This window comes from Pollicipes pollicipes, unplaced genomic scaffold (assembly GCF_011947565.3).
Source record: "Pollicipes pollicipes isolate AB1234 unplaced genomic scaffold, Ppol_2.1 Scaffold_7231;HRSCAF=8579_pilon_pilon_pilon, whole genome shotgun sequence".
Taxonomy (NCBI): Eukaryota; Metazoa; Arthropoda; class Thecostraca; order Pollicipedomorpha; family Pollicipedidae; genus Pollicipes; species Pollicipes pollicipes.
The window spans coordinates 27,532,395-27,553,121 of NW_023597034.1; the positions used below are offsets into that span (position 1 = coordinate 27,532,395).

The window sequence follows — 20,727 nt, forward strand, 5'->3', positions numbered from 1 at the left end:
GGCCTATGGTCCGTTGCCGCGCCGACGACGCAACCGCACACCAGGCCTCGGACCGCGCAGGACAGCTCTGAGGGGTGCCGGCGGGGACCGAGCGCCGAGACCGGCCGCCGGTTATTCCAACACGCCAGGCCGCGCAGCTGACGCCGTGGCCGCACATGCCGGCGCCGGCATTGGAACAGCTGCGGGGCGTCGCCGTGACACGCGTCCCAATCGGACAGCCGTGTTTCGGGGCGTCGGCTCGGGAAAACTGACCTGCCTTGCCCTCGGCGTTCAGCACGCGCACGCCCCGTGACCGGAGCGCCTCCAGATAGCTGGTCATCCGCCGCTTTCTGTTGCCGCTCCTTCCAGCTGCCGCCTTCATCTGGTTCCGTTCTTCCACGCGCTGGAACGGGCGCCACAGATGAGCTTCTCACTACCGCAACGTCGTGCACTGAACCCGCTGTTTTCCGTGGGCCACATCCAGTCCTGCTTTCTGTCCCGGCGACTACGCCCTTCTCGGACTTCTCTGACATCTCGTAACCCGCGCCCGGTTCCTGACCCGACGCCTCGGTGGCCTGCCATCGGTTGCTGACCGGACGCCCCGTGACCCGACACCCTTTCCGGCCAGCCGGCGCCCGCCGCTGACTGAGTGGCGGGCGGCGGCGTGCTCAGGCGCACCAGCTCGGAGTGAGTCGGATCCAGCGCCAGGCCGCGGTAGCACCAGCGCACCGCCTCGGCCGAGCGGCCCAGGCCGGTGCCAGCACTGCACGGCCCGCACCGATCGCCTTCAGGTGGCCAGCCGTCAGCGCCACGGCCCCGCTCGCAGTCCCGCAGCGACGACCTGCCGACGTCAGCGGAACACAGGTCAGCAGTCCCGCAGCGACGACCTGCCGACGTCAGCGGAACACAGGTCAGCAGTCCCGCAGCGGCGACCTGCCGACGGTCAGCAGAACACAGGTCAGCGGGACACAGTGCCGACCTGCCGACCGTCAGCAGAATATAGGTCAGCGGACACAGCGGCGACCTGCCGACGTCAGCGGAACACAGGTCAGCGGGGCACAATGCCGACCTGCCGTCGTCAGCAGAACACAGGTCAGCGGGACACAGCGCCCGACCTGCTACCGTCAGCAGAATATAGGTCAGCGGGACACAGCGGCGACTGCCGTCGTCAGCAGAAACACAGGTCAGCGGGACACAGTGACGACCTGCTGCCGTCAGCAGAGCACAGGTCAGCGGGGACACAGCCGACCTGCCGCCGTCAGCAGAACACAGGTCAGCGGGACACAGTGCCGACCTGCCGCCGTCAGCAGAACACAGGTCAGCGGGACACAGCGGCGACCTGCCGTCGTCAGCAGAACACAGGTCAGCGGGACACAGCCGACCTGCCGTCGTCAGCAGAACACAGGTCAGCGGGACACAGCCGACCTGCCGCCGTCAGCAGAACACAGGTCAGCGGGACACAGCCGACCTGCCGCCGTCAGCAGAACACAGGTCAGCGGACACCGGTCAGCGAGACCGGGTCAGTAGGAGATAGTCGCCAACACAAGGTGTGCTGCACATAGTCACGGATATCAAGCGGAACACGGAGAGGGCACTATAAGCATGACTTGGCCAGCACAATGCAGCAGAACATCGTTAAGGGGACGCGCACAGCCGGGCGGTCAGCCGTACGCGGTCAACGGGCCGCAGTCTGAGTGACATCGTCCACAGGACGGCGTCGGAGGGGCATGCTCAGCAGGGCACTGTAAAGCGTACCACAGGGACGGCGAAACTGGTGGTGAGAAGTCGTTGCGGCGGCTGGTGATGAATAACACTGGTAAACGTGGTCGATCGGCATCGGTGGTGTGAGACAGGACCTGAGCTGTTCTGGACGTCGGCGATGTAACGCAGGGGACCTGGATTCCCGGCTGCTGACCTGAGGTTGCCCAGATGGAAGTGCGCCGCCGCCCGGTTGGTCAGTAGCTGGGTGATCAGCTCCGTGTTCGTGTGGCGCTGTCGCAGACCCTCCGAGTAGTTGTCCACCGCGTGTCGATACTTCTTCACCTTAAAGCAGATGTTGCCGTCCTCCTTGAACGTGGCCGCCAGCTCTGCGTGCGGACCATCCGGAAATAAGACTGTGATTTCAGAAAGCAGTGTTCAACTTCAAGCCGTGCAGAACAACGGAGACGTGGCCAGCGTCAGCGCTCGCGGGTGACTCGGCCCGCCGTGGCCGCCGCGTCAGGCCGCCAACGAGTGCGACTGAAGGGCTTGTCATGTCCTCTTACGCCGTGAGGGATCCGAGTGATCCCTCGCGGCTAGGCACTTGCTAGACACTTCCAAATTTCACACCAGGTGGTCATCTGGAAGCTGGTGATTTCAGGTAAAAGTTCAGAACTCATGTATTGTGCTCATGAATGCATGATTCACGACAACACTTTCTCTGCTGGAACTAGTACCGCTGATGGCAAGGTATTATACGAAGTTGATATAACGAAGCCATCTATGGATAAAATATTTCATTAATGTAATCAATTTTACGCTCATTTCTTTTACACCTTGGTCAAAATTCAGCACATTATAAGGGGACGAAAGCATAAGGGGGTAAGCACTTTATGTTTTGTTTCAGGCCCAAAAAGCACGTCGGGTAAAGGTTCACATTTCCCGAAAATCCAGCATATTATAAGGGTACGAAAGCATAAAGGGACAAGCCCTTTATATTTTGCTTCAGACCCAAAAAGTGCGTGGGGTAAAGGTTCACGTTTTCCGGCCATACCGTTTTGGTCACATCTGATAGTCCTAAAAGCTTAGTGAATTTCCAAACACATTTTACCCAAATCCCAAAGGCTCCACATGTGAAAAGGTGACAATATACGACCATCATTTCGCGGCATCCTGCATCAGAACATGCGCAAAAGTTCACATTAAGGCGACTGTCGCGTCTGCTGAAAGTTGCCTCCATTTTTTGGCTCTCGCTTCGGTTTTTGATGCCACTCCTGCGAATCATTTGCCTCAAGTCATTGTGTAAAATAATAATTCGTTTGAGAAAACTTGCGAACGTCTAAAATCTGATAATGTCTGAGTGCCTGTCTGGCTGTTGTGTCAATGTCAGTTTCCACGGCCTTGCACTCGGAAACAACGGATTAGGACGAAAGCAACCACATTCGGTACAACCCTGTATAAGCACGCGCTCGGGTGGGAGGGGGAGGGGGTAAATTTGACCACCCTCCGAAGGCTTTCCCGGAATGATTTCCGAACGGCGCGACGAAACCACGCCAAACTTTGCACGGCTGTAGAAAATTGAATAGCGGATCGTGTGGTGTAAAAAATTAATGTATTTTGTAAGGTCACTCACCTGTAGCAGGCCAAAGTCAAGCCATGGATTTAGTGAAGTCAATTCTAGGGGATGGTTCAATCTAATAAAACAACGGAGTGTTCGACAAAGTATAAACATCTGAGATACTTATTAGGCAATGCAACAGTTGGATTAACAAATAACATTGACCTAGGGTCAGGGGTGAAGGTCACACTAGGGTCACAACCAACCTCTTTTATTACTGTAGGGCTTGCTTTATACGGTAGTTTCTAGTGCTCATTTCGAATTTATTGATCACAGGAACCACAAAATATATCTCGTGACTTCTTAAAGGTCAGAATAGGTCATCGACCTAAAACAACCAAAGGCCATCGTTTTGCTTTTAGGAACATAATGTCTAACGTAATCTTTGTCGCTTCTTCAAGTACAAAACTCAACGCAGTCCTGTATGATTTCGGCAAACATGATCTTCGAAAGGTCAAACAGGGTCACTGACCTTAAATAAGCATGTGACCGTTTGATTAGAACAGGTAACTAGGTTCTGGAGGACTTTGGAGAACAATCTGGAGCCTGACCTTGTTTGACCTTATTTGACCCGAAACCCATACCCTAGGAAGCTCAAACTTTGACCTAAGTGGGTTCACGTACAGGCCAACACACCCTGTAAGTTTGGTGTCTCTAGCTCCCTTAGTTCCTGATATCTCAGGGGGCAAATTGACCCCACCCGAGCGAAAGGTATCCAACCGGCCGCCCAGGTCCGTGTTAGTCTTGAAACGCATGGAAAGGTAAAAAGTGCAGAAGCGACTACCCCATACGCGTCTCCCTCCCTCAGAATGCGCTCCACGGCAATGCCTGGACTTCCCCAAGCCTGTTGGAGGGGGCGGGGGGGGGGGGGGGGGGGTGGCGCGGGGGCTCCGTCCGCCGGTCGGCGCTGGCTGATTCACGGTTTCACCACACGTCGTCAGCCGATGACGCGGCGATGCCAACACGGCTGGACGACCAGCAGCGCCGGCCCGCCGCACGTCGGTGACGCCGTACTCACGCCCGGCCATGCCCGTCTTCGTGCAGACCCTCAGGTCCCCCGTATCCAACATGTTCTCCGCGACAGGTGGCACACAACGGCGCGGGAGGAGGCCCACCGCCAAAAGTGAGTTGGGCTTCCGTCCGCGTCTTTACTTCTAACTTTTGATTTTTCAGCATATTTATTACATTGTAGCCTGGTATTCCAGATTTGCGTGCTTTCGAATGGCTGTTTACGCAAGCAATCTAATGCTGTGCACGTTTGTTTTGTAGGAAGTGCCCATGCATACATGTGTAAGCGCTAAGATTTAAGCGCGCTTACCTGTGGGCAGTTGTCAGTGCGTTTGTAGATGTAAGCACGTATGAACGTGTCGCGTTACGTCTGTGTTAGGTTGTGGTCACGTGCTCAACACGTCTGACGGGACGGTCAGGCGCTGGGTCGGGACAGCTGCCTGACTGATCAGATACAGGTGTCAGACAGCGACAAAGATCGCAACAAGTCTGGCCAACACCACGCCATCTTCCGAACGAAGGGGAGAAAAAGGACCAGTAAATATTCCACATCCAACCTCTTGTCTCGCTCATACTTGATCCAGCACCGTCCCGATGTCTCGTTTGCCCGGGGTAACCTGTATACGCCAGCATAGAGTGGGGGTGAAGTGTGCCCTAAAGACCGTACGAGCGTCCACACATGCCCTGAAGGGGTGTCCCTGTGAGGCCTATGTCTCGGCGCAGGGCTTAACGGTGAATGTAGCCTTGTCCAACCACTATCCATAGTCCTTTCTACGAATGCCCCCAAAAAGCGTCCGCAGGAAACACATGCACGGGGCGCTACCCGCCGAGCTCCCGAAAGAACGACCGCTTTTAACGCCCCGGGGATTTTTCGAAGTAAGTGGGCTTTGATAACGTCACGGCCAGTCGGCATAGAAACAATAATATAACAGCGTCGCGTCCCAGCACACGGGAGGTCTAGCCTCCACAACCTCTATTCGCCTCGAGCCCATCATTCGCGAAGACCGAGAGTGGACAAGTACCATGCTGTCCTCAGCCGGCCGTTCTCACCCCTCCGATTGCGGTACGGTTGCCGTGCCACGACTGGGCGGGGCCTGGTCACCGAACGGGGGCAATGTTGTGCAACGCCTTTCGTGGCCAGGCGACGTGTGCTTCCGGCGCCAGTGTGTATGTACACCTTGTCGTACGATTTGGATTGGTCGTGCGAATAATGTCCTTGAATGTGGTGATGAAAATACGCACTGGGCATTCGTACACATCATCAAATCACTGTTGCTTTATATTCCGCCACGCGGCGAAACAGATCAGGAAGCCGCCAGAGATGACCTGCCTAAGCGCATCAGATACCAGCGTAAAACGTGCATGCAGCAACAATAACCGACCAATTCTCGTATCCGCTGATAGGCAGTCACCCAGTCGTTAACAATGTCGTGCACTCAGAGCTGTAATGTGAAAAGGCAAACGTGAACAAAACAAAGTAATCAGAATCAGAGCAATCAATAATGATCCCGCCATTAGCTTTTGATAACGAGGATTCTAAATATCAGTTGGAGACCAGAGACACGATGATGTGAGTGCAGCGCGCCTCCCGTCGGTCAAAAACGTCGATTCCGACTGTATGCTACTACCATACTGAGCGTGCTGATAGGCGTTGCCATGTTTTTCAGCCGAATTTGCTTGCTGCGTCGTTGATGTGCCAGGGTGTTCGTGCTGTAGGCTCTAAGTGATACGTGGAAGCGAAACCGCGACAGTGACTTGAGAAACGTTTATCCCTGAGATATTTGGAAACGTGTCACATTTCACAATATCAGCGAAAATGCACGTACTTGCAGATGCAAGAACGGATAAGAGTAGATGTGCCGCGCGCACTTAACATTACCATTCATCTTCACATACATTTTGGATATAAATGACATCGAATGACCAAGATACGGGGAAAAGTCAAGACGCAGGGCGGCCCCACACAACGCGCCAGCTTCAATGTGGTATCCAATAAACCAGTTGCCCAGTGGTTCGAAATAATTAGACCGCCTCTCGTTCCGCATTTTGACCAGACACGATGTTGGCAATGGGCTCTAATTTGCAGAGCATATAATCAGTAATGAAAATAGCCATTCTAAAAAATCAAAATACACGCCGAACTTAACGAGCCGAAACAAAAAAACAAAAATTCCCGCCCAGCAAAACACGCAAGCACCACTATCTACACCCACCGTTTCACAAAGACCAAGGAAATAGCTTCATAAGATGAAATGTCACATGAAAAGAATGTAATTCTTCATGAAAAGAATGTAACCCTTCCTTGGACTCCAGCGACTCATGTCGGAACAAGGAGGCATTATTGATCGAACTGCGAAGCGTTATTGACCTGAACTCCCTCCTCCAAATTGAGTCAAGGGGTTGAACAGCGAAAAATGACCCAATCTTCCCAACCAAACTATGCCAAAACACAGGTTTCTCCTCAGATTTGGCCCACGGTCTTCCCAAACTTGGGGGGGGGGGCTGGAGCCCAAGTTTGAGAGGGGGTGGCTGGAGCCCAAGATGGGGGGGGGGCTGAAGCCCAAGTTGATGGGGGGGGGGGCTGAAGTCCTCTAACTGAATGGGAAACTACACCCCTTCCCCTCGTTCAGGCGGCAAGGACTCTTTGCAGATCCCCCTTCCGCCCGCAAGATTTTTAGTCACCCCACCCCACCCCTCCCCGCCCCGTCATGAAAAGGCGGCGCATCGACGGGGAAGCAAGAGCATCAGTCAACTTCAAAGAACAACCGTGATGTTAGTCGAGCAAGGAAACGTGAGACTCAGGATAGCGACGATGTCACATGTAACCAGTCAACACATCCGCAATGGCCTGTGTAAACAAGCCAAAAGGATAGGCAGCAACAGCATGCCATGAAAATACAAGCATATTAGCATGATCAGCATCAGCATGGTGAAAATGATCTGATCAAATTACAGGCATAATATTTGGGTCATTTCGAAAGTGACATCAACTGGCAGGGAGCAGCCACGTTATGGCACTGTACGAAATGGCCTTGGGCAGAATTGTCTTTGGTGCTGCAATTACAATACCTTGGTGGAGTGTTCAGGCAATATTTGGAACACAGAAGTGTAGCATGGTTAAAAGACACTGCCAAACACAACTATCATACAAGTCAAGGCCATCAGTATACCACAAACTATCCCTGCAGTAGCTGTAAAGTTAGCAGCAGTAGTAAGGATATTTATCTGGACACAAGACCAACCTTCCTCAGTATGAAGAGTCTTGTCATATTTCAGATCCTGCAATCCCTGGATGAGAGGAGGCAGCTCCTCTCCATCCTCAAATGGCTTGCTCCTGAAGAATGGATGCTCTTGCATTTCCTGCCAAAAACAGCTTTTGATCAACCTCATGCAAAACAAGGGTATTCAACGGATCACATTACAATCACAATCAAATTTATGCATTGTCTGGCCTCATCTACCCTTGAGCTGGACAGCAGGTCCGAGTACTTGGCATGGACATTTCCAGACAAAATAAGCTCTGGTCCCTAGAGGAAAGTGGTCTTTTACTAATTGTCAACAGTTAAACATCAAACATCAGCAGCAAAACAACAGCAAAAACATCACCTCCATACAGGCTGTGAGTGCCAAAAGCAGTTTTATAGAACATTTCCTGCATTAGAGGGCATTTGACAGTGAGTGTCACACAATATGATTATGACAAACTTACCTTTTCCCATGTATCAGGTTTCCAGCCATCTTTGTATTTTGTTTTCTTCAGGCTTCCTATAAAGCTGTCCAAATCATCATCCAGAGATTTAGCCAACTTCTGACGCTCCTCATCAGTCATGCTTGAATTTTCTTTAGGGTGTTCTGCCATGCCTAAGAAATGATGCTTGATAAAGCAGAGACAACCTTGAAGAACTGTGCCTTAAGAAACTTGTTTAGAAGTAAGTATAGATTTTTAATGTGAGAGCACACTAATTCATTTATCATGTTCCATGTTACCACAAATTTCCTCATTTCACTAACAATTGGATAATTTAATTCATTAGCATGTTTTTCATGTTGCCACACATTTTGTCATTGAATAACCATGCAAAACAAATAGGCAACACCATTTTCAAAATCTATAACTATGACTCCATCTTTAAACACAGTCCATTCATTAAATGTATGCAGTTAGATGGTGCGAATTTTGACCATCATGGTAATATACAATCATGTTACACTTTCTTGCTTCTCACCTTAACCTAAAAATAATGTCGAAGGCGAAATTATAGTTAAAAATCGGTCGCACAAACCCCAGACGTCAGAGAATATCGATGACAAATATCCCGGAGACCCGTACCTCACACACACACCACGCAACGTACTGCTCGAATGCGACAGGCATGTTATTGTGCAACGGGCATGGTAAATGTATCAGCTGCGGATGAACTGCCTACACCTTTGTAGTCCAAAAGTTTTAAAAGTTATTTCAGGAAAAAGTTTTCGAATTTGTAACACAATGAGGGAAAGCGGATATCTTGCTTTGCTTAAGCCTTTCCTTTGCGCGGGCAATTCATTTATTCGACAATTGTGGGGTAAGTTGACCAATGTCGTTTCCGTATCAGCTGTTTTCCTTTGTTGTTGTTATCGTTTACATTTGATAGCGTGACGGGGAGCGATGTGCGTATTATCTCCGTGTTTCTCGCCCCAGACCCAATACAAATCGTGCAATCTGTCGCGACGGTGGGTCGCGTTCGCGATTGGACGTTTCGGCATACTGTTGGTGTGAATCGTAGGTTCAATCTTTCTGCATCACTTCAACGCAGCAGTCTTTTCATACCTAGCCTCCTGAATTGCCGAAGTTCCAGATTCGCAAAACCATAAGGGCTGCTATGTCCCTGATTAATCGACCTAGAGTATCCCCGGGGCTTAGATACTGTTTTGTCCTCAGATGTATGACTTTTTTGTGATATTGGGAAAATCAAGGCATCATACTTTTATTTTTACATTTGCTATTGTTTTCACATGTTGGCCAGTAGCCCAAAAAAAACATTACATTCTTCAGTGTTGGATGTGACGTGAACATGATGTACTTGATTTGGTGCATGTATGTTTTAAATGTAGTTGAGGCTAACTTGTGTGTAATTTTTTTTCAACTGTTAACCTCAGAGAAGTTTTCAGTGTGAATACCTATTTCTCTTTCTTCTTTTTTGCTGTAAATGGCTACTACAAGATCCTAATTTTGTTGAACATTATCACCCTAGGGGTGGAAATTACTGGTTGGACATACTTCAAACTCAGGACACTGATATTTTTGCTGCAAGTCTGCTCTCTGGGCCATCAATTTATATAGTTATAACTGGTGGCATGTGCTTTTTGTAACTTGGCAGGCTGGTATCAGGCTGGAATGGCTCTGCACAAGGAAAAATTGGGAGTAGGGGCCAAAGAGACAGCTGCCAACAAATTAAATACAAATTTCATCATAACCCTGTGACATTACATGACAAGTAGTCCTTCCAAAATCAGTTCTGCTCTGCCAGCCTTTTCTCCTCTCTAGGTTTTGCAACCACCAGCTCTGAAGACATGGGGAAGGCTGGGTGGCAGGTCATATAGGCAAGGTTCTCTAACAACATGATTCTACAGCCCTGCTTATAGCATTCATGTTTTGGGATTTAGAAAAGGATATGGTGTGTAGGTTCATTTCTTATTGAACTTAAAACTTGTAACAAACTTCATTCTGTGGCTGGAACAGTCAAAGTTTATTGTAAACTAATGTTCGTTCACAAGCAACATTGTTAAGACCTTAAAAAGTGGTGAGTTATACTATGAAGTGGCTAGACCTTATTCAAAATTTGACTTAACTTGAACAGTTCAAAGCTAAAGAGATCAACCATTTCCAAGCATGGCATGTCACCATCTCAACAAGATCACATGACTTTGTGCCCAAGTTAACATGAAATGTGGCAAACTTTGATCATGATCCAATGAAGAGCTATATCTGAGTAATGCTTAGGTTTTCACCCTATTTTGAGGGTTATGCTTTGGCACACAAGTGCCTTCCCTACATGCATCTGTGGAAATCAAGTACAAGATCAAAGCATCATAAAATTAGCTGGGATCCTGGAGGGGCAAGTTATGGATTATGGTGCTTGAACACTTCAGTACCTCCTTGTGCCAATATTAATGGCTGCAATATTAGCTGGCAGGCCTTCTGTTGTGGTGCTCATAGCATGTTATCATGTGTCAGATTTTATCAGTGGTCAATTTGTCTTAAGTTTGATTGCAGCATTTCATCAACTCTAAACTAATGAGATTTATATGCCAATTGTTCTATTGCTGATTTTTTCAGTGAAGCTTGGAAGACTTCCACTGCTGCCAGAGGAGACAGTCCCATCAGAAATCATGCTGTATGTTTTCTTAGTCAACACAGGCACCACACTGACATTTGATATGCAGTTGGCTATGCAAACTGTGGATGTACTGAAGAAAAAAATTGCGGAGTGCTGCAGGATCCCTCCAGACAAGCAGGTTTGTGAATGCAGGATTAACATCTGAGAGAGCCTTCCTTGAGAGAGCATGTGTGACAATATGACTGCCATTGAGATGCACATGTGATGTAACCAATTTTTTGGTACAGATGTGTTCATGCTTTACAAGCAAGGTGCTCCTTTCCTGATCACTGTTTGGTCTCTTGTATGCTTTGTCTCACCCATCAATCAATGCTTGGTCTCAGTTCTAGGATGCTTTCTCTAGCACTAATGAATGGTTGGTCTCAGTTGTATGCTTTCTCTCACCCATCAACCAATGTTTGGTCTCATTTGTGTGCTTCTTCACTCCACAGCCCTTCCTCAGCTATGCTGCTGCTGCAATGTGAACCACCAGTGGGCTCGCCTATGCACCGTCCCTCGGCTCGCGCAGCCTCTGGTTACCAGCGGGTGGTGCACTGACTCGGATGCTGCGTCGCCCGCTCTCAGGTGCTGCTGATCAGCGGTGGCGAGTGGCTGGACGCGACGGCCCGCGTCGGCAGCTACCCGGCTGGGACCGACACCAGCCCCATCTTCCTCTTCTCGAAGCTGTCCGAGGCGCCGCAGATGCCTACCGACCCCATGCAGAGCAGCGACGAGATCGAGGACCAGGTCAGTGGGCTGACGGGCGGTGCTGGCGGCGTGGCGGCGAGCACATGATCGCGGTCTTGCAGTGCTGTGGCTCTGAGATGTGAAGCTCGTGTAACTTGTTAGAGCAGGGAGTTGTCCAAGAATGATGAAGTGGAGCATAAATGATCAGGGCGTCTCAGGGCTGATTGTTATGAAGCACCATCACGTATCTGTAACATGAGTTATGGGGGTGTCTGACCAGGGGCACACACAGAACTCTGGAGCAGGGGCACAACTGAAATGTTTTTGGTGAAAACCTAGTTTAGCATACTGCAAGTCACAATTTCTTGTGAGTGGTGAAGATAGCACATGTTCTCAATCTCGTAATTTTTACGTGTCTACCTGGGATTTCAACTCCCAACGCTTATTCACGCGCCTCTCAACATATGCCATAGAACTGGCATCGTGGGGGGGAGGGTATGTGTCACCAGTGGTAGTTACGTGCGCGCGCCCCGCGGCTAGCCACGCCGAGTAATCCGTTATGAGTGGGATGCCAGCACCGGCGCGCCACGGCACGAGGCGCCGAGAGTGACGTCACGGATCGGCCGCAGGTGGCCGGATCCATGGCCCTGCCGCCCAGCTACTCTACCGTGGTGTCCAGGTCCCAGCTGGCGCAGCAGATCTTCGAGTGTGGCAGAGAACAGGTGAGTCGGCGGGACGGCTCTCACTCAGCGCGTTCATGATAGGGTGGCTCTTTAGCGTGTAGATGGGCCGGTGTTGTTGGAATGCCGGGAGATGGGAGGACGTGGCGCGCCTCGGATATTGCTGTTGTTACCGCATTACGCCTCTCTAGCAGCTGTGGCAGGGACACATCGCATGGAACGAATGCTGTGGTCTCGCCGCCGAAAACATATCGTTATGACGAGGCATGTGCGTCGTCCCATTCCTAATCTAGTCAATGGCTCTTCCTGGACGGCTCGATGCCCCCTCCCCTCCCCTCTGTGGGGCACTGCCACACCCAGCCCTGGTCGTCCCGTGCGTGGAGGCGTTGCGAGAGAGGTGGCCTGGTATCGCAGCTGCCGGCCTTGCCACAGGTGCGCCACTGTGACCTGCTGATCCACGAGCAGCACCTGCAGCAGCAGGGCTGGGCGGCAGTGGTGGCCAACATGGACGACCTCTCCCAGGTGCTGGTGGCATCCAGCTCCCGCTTCAGGTGGGTGTGTTCGCTGCTTCACGCAAGGTGCTGAAGGCAAGCGGATATGGTATGGTTTATCAGATGGTATCAGATCAGTGGATATGGTATGGTTTCACGCGCCACTGATTGATTGCGATCCACTTTCACCGTTAACCTGAGATCAAAGTATTTGAAAGCAATTCGATTCATAGGCGTCGGCAGCAGTCAGGCGTGCAACGGTCCCGCAGCCAATGGATTTTGGTTGGACGCTAGAGCTAAGACCATTTCACTCGCAGTTCTCGGACTGCGCCTTGGTTCAGCATTTGATGAGTACGCAGTGAAGCAAGGCATTCTGTGTGCCTTTAAAGCTGTGCTGTGCTCAACATGCCCCGCAACACCCAACGACTCGCTGTCATTTCAGCCAGCAGTTCCAGCAGTACCTGTCCGAGCGGCCGCAGCATTTCGCGCTGCTGGACGCCTTCCCGGAGGACCTGCAGCTAGCTGGCGCGCATACCCATGCTGGAGGAGCTGGACGCGGCAGCGGGCGCCACGCGGGTGCCGGCCGGCAGCTCCATCTTGGACTGGATCAGCGCGCAGGACACGCGCCGCCTGGAGGAGGTGGGCCGCCCCCTCAGGGTCACCTCCGTGCTGACAATTGAACGGTGCTGACGAGCTGCTGACAATTGGACGGTGCTAATGAGCGCTTTACTATCATTGCTAATGCCCCGTCCACCAAATGGCACGAAATCGGGAACACTTCTTTTGACTGAGTGTACTGGTCCAAATTAAGGTTGTTACTGCCATTCGGAACCTTGGTAACAGTTACATTTTAGTTTACTGATAAGCCAGTTTACGGCCAGTTTACTGGCCGCCAGGTGTCCTGTAGTTAATGGGCTCGTGAACAGCATTGCAGCAAGCTTGTGTGTTAACACGCACACTTGATTGAGGACAAGTTGGGTTGTCTTGGTTCATGTTTAAAGGGAGTGTTTCATATTTGTATGTGGTTTTGAACTGATATGGCCATCTTGAAGAGCATTCGGTGCAGCTCACAGCCCTGCCCTTCTTAAGACCTAAATCTCTCTAGTTTCTGAGCTACACGACCGCGAAGATGTGCAGACTGTTTCGGGGAAGCTATTTCAAGATCATTCAGGCATCCATGGCGCCATAATAACGTCATATAAGTCCTGTCATTTCACTGGCCATGCGGCGATTAAGGCCAATCAGAATACAATTGTTGAGTCGTTCATATCTGACGTTCATAAGCATAATGTCCAGATATAACGGCCGTCAATTAGCTCTCAGTATTGTGCAAGGTACGATGGCGTAATCAAACCATGACGTATTGGGATCCAGATTTACTTAACAGAAAAATTGTGTTGCCTCGAGCTGTCTTTTTGACTTCAAAGTATACACCAGTTATGAGTGAGCTTATTTCATCATATCTGATGCGTGCTTCGACATTTTCAAGTGTGGGACATTCTCTTTAATCGATCTTAGTTTTTGGCACCGGTGCTCGCGCTGAGGTAGTGCGGGCTGTGTGGCTGTGCTTTCGGTGTCTGTATCACATCGCTGCTACCATGTGGCAGGTGTGCGACAAAGCGCACCAGGGCTTGGAGCTGCTGGACGAGCAGTTCCTGCAGGAGCTAACGGCCGAGCAGCACAAGATCCTGGACCCGGCCATGGCGTCAGACATGTCGGAGATCCGCGGCCTGGAGGACAGGCTGATGCGGCTGGACGAGCTGCGCCACCGCGCGCAGACCACCGTCTCCGAGCAGAAGGAGCTGGCCAAGGCGTTCATCCAGAACCAGGCGCGCGCCAGCTGCGTCAACGATCCGTCCGTGCTGCCCGACCTGTGCGCGTCGCACTGCACCCAGCTCCAGGTCAGCAGAGCGGCGCCGCGCCCTCCGAGCTGGTCAGCTTGGCGCCGGGTGCCATCTGAGAGAGCCGTTGGTGCGCGCTGCTCCCAGAGCCGGGTACGGGTAACGGGGTTGAGACGGAATCATTGTGCTCGCCACGGCTTGGTTACAGGGAGAGTCGGTGATGCGCTGCTGTCAGCCTTCGTCGACTTTCGTGATGTTTGATTGGTTGGTCTTTTGTGCGGGCTGTCGTTCAATTTGACCTTTTGTTTTCACTTGTACTTCCCTGGTCGGTTAGGCCGTGGTCGCTCGGGGCGTTACGTGCGCCTCTTGTGCGCGCGCACCGCATGGGACACGTCTGGAAGCCAGCCGCACCTCCCGCAGGTGATGCTCGACAAGCACAAGCAGCTGGTGGACGTGCGCAAGCGGTGCGCCAAGGCCAAGGAGGAGCTGTCGGCCAACATCCACCGGCGCCTCTGCTGGGTCGTCTCCATCCAGCAGCGCATGACCGAACTCTCCACGAAGCTGATGATCCACTCGGAGCGGCTGAAGCAGCTGCGCCAGCAGATGGCCGTCCTGTCAGCGCTGCACCAGGCGCCCACCATGTACCTGACGGCCGTGGCCGAGGTGAGATGGCTGGTACTGGACGGCCGTGGCCGAGGTGAGATGGCTGGCACCTGACGGCCGTGTATGGAGCGAGCCAGTTGAGGCACTGGTTTGAGCTGGTGACTGCCGATCGCGTTCCTCCCTGGCTCCGTGGAGCGGTTTGACGTGAGCTGGTGACTACCGATCGCGTTCCTCCCCGGCTCCGTGTGTCTGGAGCGGTTTGGCGTGAGCTGGTGGCTGCCGATCGTGTTCCTCCCCGGCTCCGTGTGTCTGGAGCGGTTTGGCGTGAGCTGGTGACTCCCGATCGTGTTCCTCCCCGGCTCTGTGTGTCTGGAGCGGTTTGACGTGAGCTGGTGACTACCGATCGCGTTCCTCCCCGGCTCCGTGTGTCTGGAGCGGTTTGACGTGAGCTGGTGACTACCGATCGTGTTCCTCCCCGGCTCCGTGTGTCTGGAGCGGTTTGGCGTGAGCTGGTGACTGCCGATCGCGTTCCTCCCCGGCCCCGTGTATCTGGAGCGGTTTGGCGTGAGCTGGTGACTGCCGATCGCGTTCCTCCCCGGCTCCGTGTGTCTAGAGCGGTTTGGCGTGAGCTGGTGACTGCCGATCGTGTTCCTCCCCGGCTCCGTGTGTCTGGAGCGGTTTGACGTGAGCTGGTCGCTGCCGATCGTGTTCCTCCGCGGCTCCGTGTGTCTGGAGCGGCCTGAGCCGATGTTTCCAGCCGGCCTGTCCACCCTGTGTTCGGAGCATCGGCTCCGCTGCCGCCTGACGGGTGGCTGTTGTGTGCCAGGTGGTGCGGCGGCGCCAGTTCACGGACCAGTTCCTTGACTGGGCGGGCAGCATCGCTGCCAGCGCCGCCAAGGTGCACGCGGCCGAGTCCCTCAGCCGCCACCGCTTCGGCGACGCGCTCAAGTCGCACTTCATCAAGGGCATGTTCCCGGGCGTGGACGAAGTGCCGCCACCGTTCGCCGCCGAGTGTCCGGCCGACTACGACGCACGCCTGCCGCCGCTGACCGAACAGCACGTGCGCCGGCTGCGCGAGGCCGTGCCCGAGCTGGCCGGCCTGCTGCTGACGCCGGAGGTGCGGCTGCCGCTGCCGGCAGCCGGGCCGCCGCCGCCGCCGCCGGCCGCCCAGCTGCCGGCTGTGCGCGCCGAACTGCGCCGACTCGCCACCGACGTGGCGGCCGAGGTGGCGGCGTTCGGCCGCGAGCTGGCGGCCGGCGGCACCCGGCTGGCGGCGGCCGTGCAGACTGTGGCCGGACTGGAGACGGCGCGTCTGACCGACCTGCAGGGCCAGCTGGAGGTGAGGCTGGCCGCCGCGCTCTGTCGCCATCCACGGCGGCTGTCGGGGATGGCGGCGGGAGAGCCCGCCACGCCCGCGTCGAGTGCCCGACGCGTTTCTGCGCGATTCGTAGCCAACCACAGAGCTTACATCTGAAACTTGCAGGTTACGTGTCATTATATCATGATGGATTGCGGGAGGACTTGCATGGTTAAGCGGTCGTCTGTTGACCGCGATGGCTGTCTGTGTGCTGGATGTTCGGCGCGGAAGTCTCAGCCCCGGGGTGTTGGCCGCGGCGACTGTCTGTGTGCTTGATGTTCGCCGCTACAAGTCCCGGCCCCGTGTGCCGCGGAGCCGCGCGTTCGGCGACGCCGTGACCAGCGCCGGCCGTTCCCGCAGTCGCAGCAGGCGCAGCTGGCCGCGCTGGAGCAGCAGCGGCAGCAGGAGCGGGACGAAGCGCGCTGCAAGCAGCAGCAGGCCGTCAGTGCCCTCACGCTGGAGCAGACCGTCGAGCTGGAGCGCGCCGAGGACCGCTGCGCTCGGCTGGAGCAGGAGCTGGAGGAGCAGCGGCTGGTGGCCGGCCGGCTGCGTGCTCAGCTGGACGCTGGCTCCGACCGTGAGCGCATCGTTGGCATCTTGGAGGCCAGCTTCCAGGAGCGCGAGCGCAAAGCGGTGGAGGCGTGCGCCGACCGGCTGCGCGCGGAGAGCGAGTCGGAGCGGCGCGCCGCCAAGGAGGCGCATGACGCCCAGCTGCAGCGCCAGGCGGAGGAGCAGCGCACCAAACTCATCCTCGAGTGGCGCGAGGTGAGGACTGGACTCGTGAGGACTCGGCCCGGCCGAGCTGAGGACTCGGCCCGGCTGCCGCGGCTAGCTGAGGTTGGTAGGGTAGCGCAGGTGGCCTTGTGTTCCTGAAGCGCCAGTCTTTTGGGGCGTTTGGGCACTGGAATGTGGTGCAAAACGATGTGCCGCAGCCGTGAAGCGGGTCCAAAACACTCGTGTGCCGTGTAACCGTAAGTAGCAGCTCTAGATTAGATCATTATTGCGTCGATAATCGTGTGTAAAGGCGCAACATGACCTCGGCTAGCAACACGACCGTAACCCTCAGTTCCCACTTTGACAAGCGTTGCGCTTGGCGCGTGATCCTCGCGATCGCGCTGTGTCGGCGCCCGGGCCTCTGCGAGCGCGTGCCGCCGCCACCAGGTGAGCGAGAAGCAGAAGCGCGAGATCGAAGAGCGCTGCCAGCGGCTGCTGGCCGAGCGGGCGGCGGAGCAGGAGCGTCTGGCCGAGCAGCAGGCGGCTGAGGCGGCCGCCCAGCAGGAGGCTGCCGTGCTGGTCGTCACCGATCGACTCCGCGCCGAGCATCGCGCCGAGGTGCAGGCGCTCCGCTCCAGGTCAGCCACGCTCCGCGCCGGCACAGGAGGGCGCCCGGGCCGGTGCACCGCCCGGGTCAGCCGCCCCCGGAGACCCGGGTGGCGAGATATCTCCCCGCAGCGGCGATGCGTCACTCTAAACCGGTGCTGCATACGGCCTGGGTCAGTCGTGTACTGCTCCAGGCCAGTAGTGAGCACGGTCGAAAGTATGTAACTATTTATTCCCCGGCGATCGTGCAGAACGAAATTACTGCTTACATTCACTCAGCGTGGAAGTCCGTAGTGGGCGGATATCAGACAGATGCTGTATGCACCGGATACCGGGCTGCTTTGTGGAGTTTGTCACGTGCATAACAATGACAAACGGAAACTCAACAGGAATTTGCGCTGAGATGGTTGGTCTGGTACCCGTCCGATGAGCACCAAATGATCATCGTCAACACGATTACTTTCGATCTGCATTGGGTAAATGGGCGCGCCTGAATCTCCTGGATCTCCCGGGTCCTTTACTATGGTTTTTCTAATCTCCCGCGTGACGTTGAATCCGGCTGTGCGCCTATGACGTCAACATCTGCCGCTACGTTGCATCCCCGACTGACGGAGCGCTGCCACAGCGGAACGCTGACCACCCGGGAGCATTGTCTGTCAGAGGCGAACTAGCGCTGAATGCCACTGAACAGAAATAATTCACCAGGGCCTCCAGCCCGCACCAGTCCAGATCAGGTATATGATTGATGCAACGGAGGCCGGTCATATCAGCGTAATTTGAGACATGCGTATACCAAGTGCCATAAAGCCCACTTTTGTCCTCATGTCTGTGGTATAGTCGAGCTAACCGACCACTCGCATCATTCGGTCGCTTTATGTTACCTTTCACAGATCGAGATTGACCAGAAGAGCATTATTGTCTGCGCAGTCCGCCGACGTAAGATCGGTGTTAGAGCACGGTGGCGCGCTCTGGGCGGGCGCGGCCTAGCCCGCTCAGTGCGGGTCGATCGAGGGCAGCAAAAGCTTCTTTGCTGGGGCAGAGTTTCCCATTTGGCTGAAAACTTTCGTGTTTTGGATTTGCTTTTTATTTGTTACGAAATCTGCTCTACCCCAATTTTATCTCTTAGTTTCCTGGGGAGTGCAGCATATTTTATTGTCAGATAAACTGCATAGGTTACCTGCAAAGCGGCCGCACAGTGCAGGCCTTCATAGCCGGAGTATAGAAAAACTACACGCTGTTTTCTTTCTGATCTTGTTGATGTTGGCCTTGACGTGACCTTGCTTGAACTGAGCCGTTAGACCGTTGCGTTGGTCGGTTGCGCTTGCATCACTATGAGGGCCTGCCCGAGACGCGCTGTCAGGCTCCAGTGCGGCACTTGGTGTTGCGACACCGGCTCGGGTCGTGGTCCGCCCTAACACCGGCCGCCGCCGCCGCCGCCGCAGGTTCCGCATGATGACGTCCAACCTGGGCTCGCCGTCCGATGGCAGCTCGGAGAACCTGCCGCTGGGCTCGCCACAGTCGGAGGCGAGCGGCAAGCAGCGGGCCGACGAGGCGGCGCGCCGCCGCCCACTGCTGGCCGAGCGCGACCTGCTGCTGGAGCAGCTGCGCGCGGCGCGCCGCGACGTGCAGGCGGCTGCGCGCGGCGCGCCGACGCCCGAGCTGCAACGCGCCGCCGACCGGCTGGCTGACAGCGAGACGCGCCTGCTGCAGCTGGAGCCGGAGCCGGAGGGCGCGGCGCCCGATGTTCCCCAGTGTGCGGCGGCTGCAGCGCGACAACGAGCGGCTGCGCATGCAGCTGTCGCGCAGCACCAGCGGCCTGCTGGAGCGCGGCCAGGTGTCCGTGCTCACGTGCAACGACGGTGACGTGGTGCTCGTCGTGTGGGACGCCGAACGACGCCACTACCGTGTCTACCAGGAGGCGACGCTGCTCTACTTCGTCCACTCGGACAGCTACGAAGCGCTTGGCCTGAGCGCGCAGACGGCGCGCCGTCAATACGCCGTCGCCGAGGTGGTCAGCCACGAGTTCTGCCAGGCGAAGAAGGAGGGCAACCGGTACCACGTGCCGCGCGGCACGCGCTTCTACCGGGTGCGCGTGAAGCCGTGGACGCGGCCGGCCGGGCTGGCCGAGCTGAGCGGCTCGACTCGCCGACTGTCAGCCCACGCCCTGTCGGTCGAGTCGCACGAGGGCGCCTCGTAGGCCGGCGTCGGGCGAGAGACTCCATCGGTATGGGTGTGCTGTGAGCTTTCCGGCGGGGTGCGACCGCAGGTTTTAGAGGTGCGGATTGGCCACGATGCGTTAGCCAGGGCTCGTCGGTATTATGCGTGCACAATAACTGCCTGATGACAGCATATTAACCTCAATCAATTTCCAGAGTGTTCATCCATAACCAACGGTGTCTATGTGCATTGGGTATGCAAAGCTCTTGCACCAGTAGGTTTTGTGCTTTCTCAGGCAAATTCCAATGCTATCATGTGCTTGTGACTGGCGATAGTGCTGTTCGTACCTGGTGGCTTCGCACTGGGCTGTGAGTGAATCACGAGCCTGTTCAATACACCGACATCGAGGAAACGAATCACGCACACGGCTTTGTCGGAAGCTGGACGTATGGACGTCGGGACATGGCACGATGAGTAATTTGATTGACGCTTTCTTTGTGTCTGCGAGCGCGAGAATAATTGCCGGGACCTTGGAAGTCTGTCAAAGCTTCCCAATGTGGGCCCCCTGTCGGACACTCAGGGGAAGGCCCGCCGGGGTTTGACGGGGGACGGTGAGGGGTATCCGATGATCTAGGAGGGCCAAACCTAGGATTTATGCATGGAGCCGTTCAGAAGACAGACCGCTCGTCGCTGCCCCAACAGACGGGGGTGCCGCCGGTCGCCGCAGACCAAGGACGCGGGGTTGTGGAAACCGCGAGAGGGGGGGGGGGGGGGGTCGACGGACCCATACACCCTCTTCTGAGTGCTTAGCGTCAGCCCTACACTGGTACATGGCAAAGGTTGCCTTCAAAGGTGTTCATCTCTCACACTGCCTACCTGGACGCCCCACGTTAATGTCAGTCGCCAGTCCCACTTCTAGGCTTGGCCGG

General features: G+C 54.9%; 2 protein-coding genes across 2 annotated transcripts in view; one reads left to right on the forward strand and one right to left on the reverse strand.

The window, feature by feature from the left end:
• Positions 1-8,655, reverse strand: part of Dpit47 (DNA polymerase interacting tpr containing protein of 47kD) — a 22,623-nt gene extending 13,968 nt beyond the window's left edge. Inside the window, exons 1-6 of the mRNA XM_037233681.1 lie at positions 8,530-8,655; positions 8,013-8,164; positions 7,546-7,663; positions 1,895-2,066; positions 658-820; positions 253-382 (exon numbers count right to left, since the gene is read on the reverse strand). Of these exons, the coding sequence (XP_037089576.1) occupies positions 253-382; positions 658-820; positions 1,895-2,066; positions 7,546-7,663; positions 8,013-8,162 (733 nt within the window). The 5' untranslated portion in view covers positions 8,163-8,164; positions 8,530-8,655. The remainder of the gene's footprint in view (positions 1-252; positions 383-657; positions 821-1,894; positions 2,067-7,545; positions 7,664-8,012; positions 8,165-8,529) is intronic.
• Positions 8,656-8,657: 2 nt separating this feature from the next.
• On the forward strand, positions 8,658-20,214 carry Atg17 (autophagy-related 17). The gene is given in 16 exon segments (XM_037233682.1): positions 8,658-8,868; positions 10,623-10,801; positions 11,248-11,409; positions 11,979-12,071; positions 12,462-12,580; positions 12,963-13,056; positions 13,058-13,159; positions 14,128-14,421; positions 14,782-15,024; positions 15,791-16,036; positions 16,250-16,303; positions 16,994-17,086; positions 17,483-17,533; positions 17,600-17,673; positions 19,084-19,195; positions 19,344-20,214. Coding segments are annotated over 15 exon segments (2,358 nt in total). The 5' UTR covers positions 8,658-8,868; positions 10,623-10,675; the 3' UTR covers positions 19,839-20,214.
• Positions 20,215-20,727: the final 513 nt, after the last annotated feature.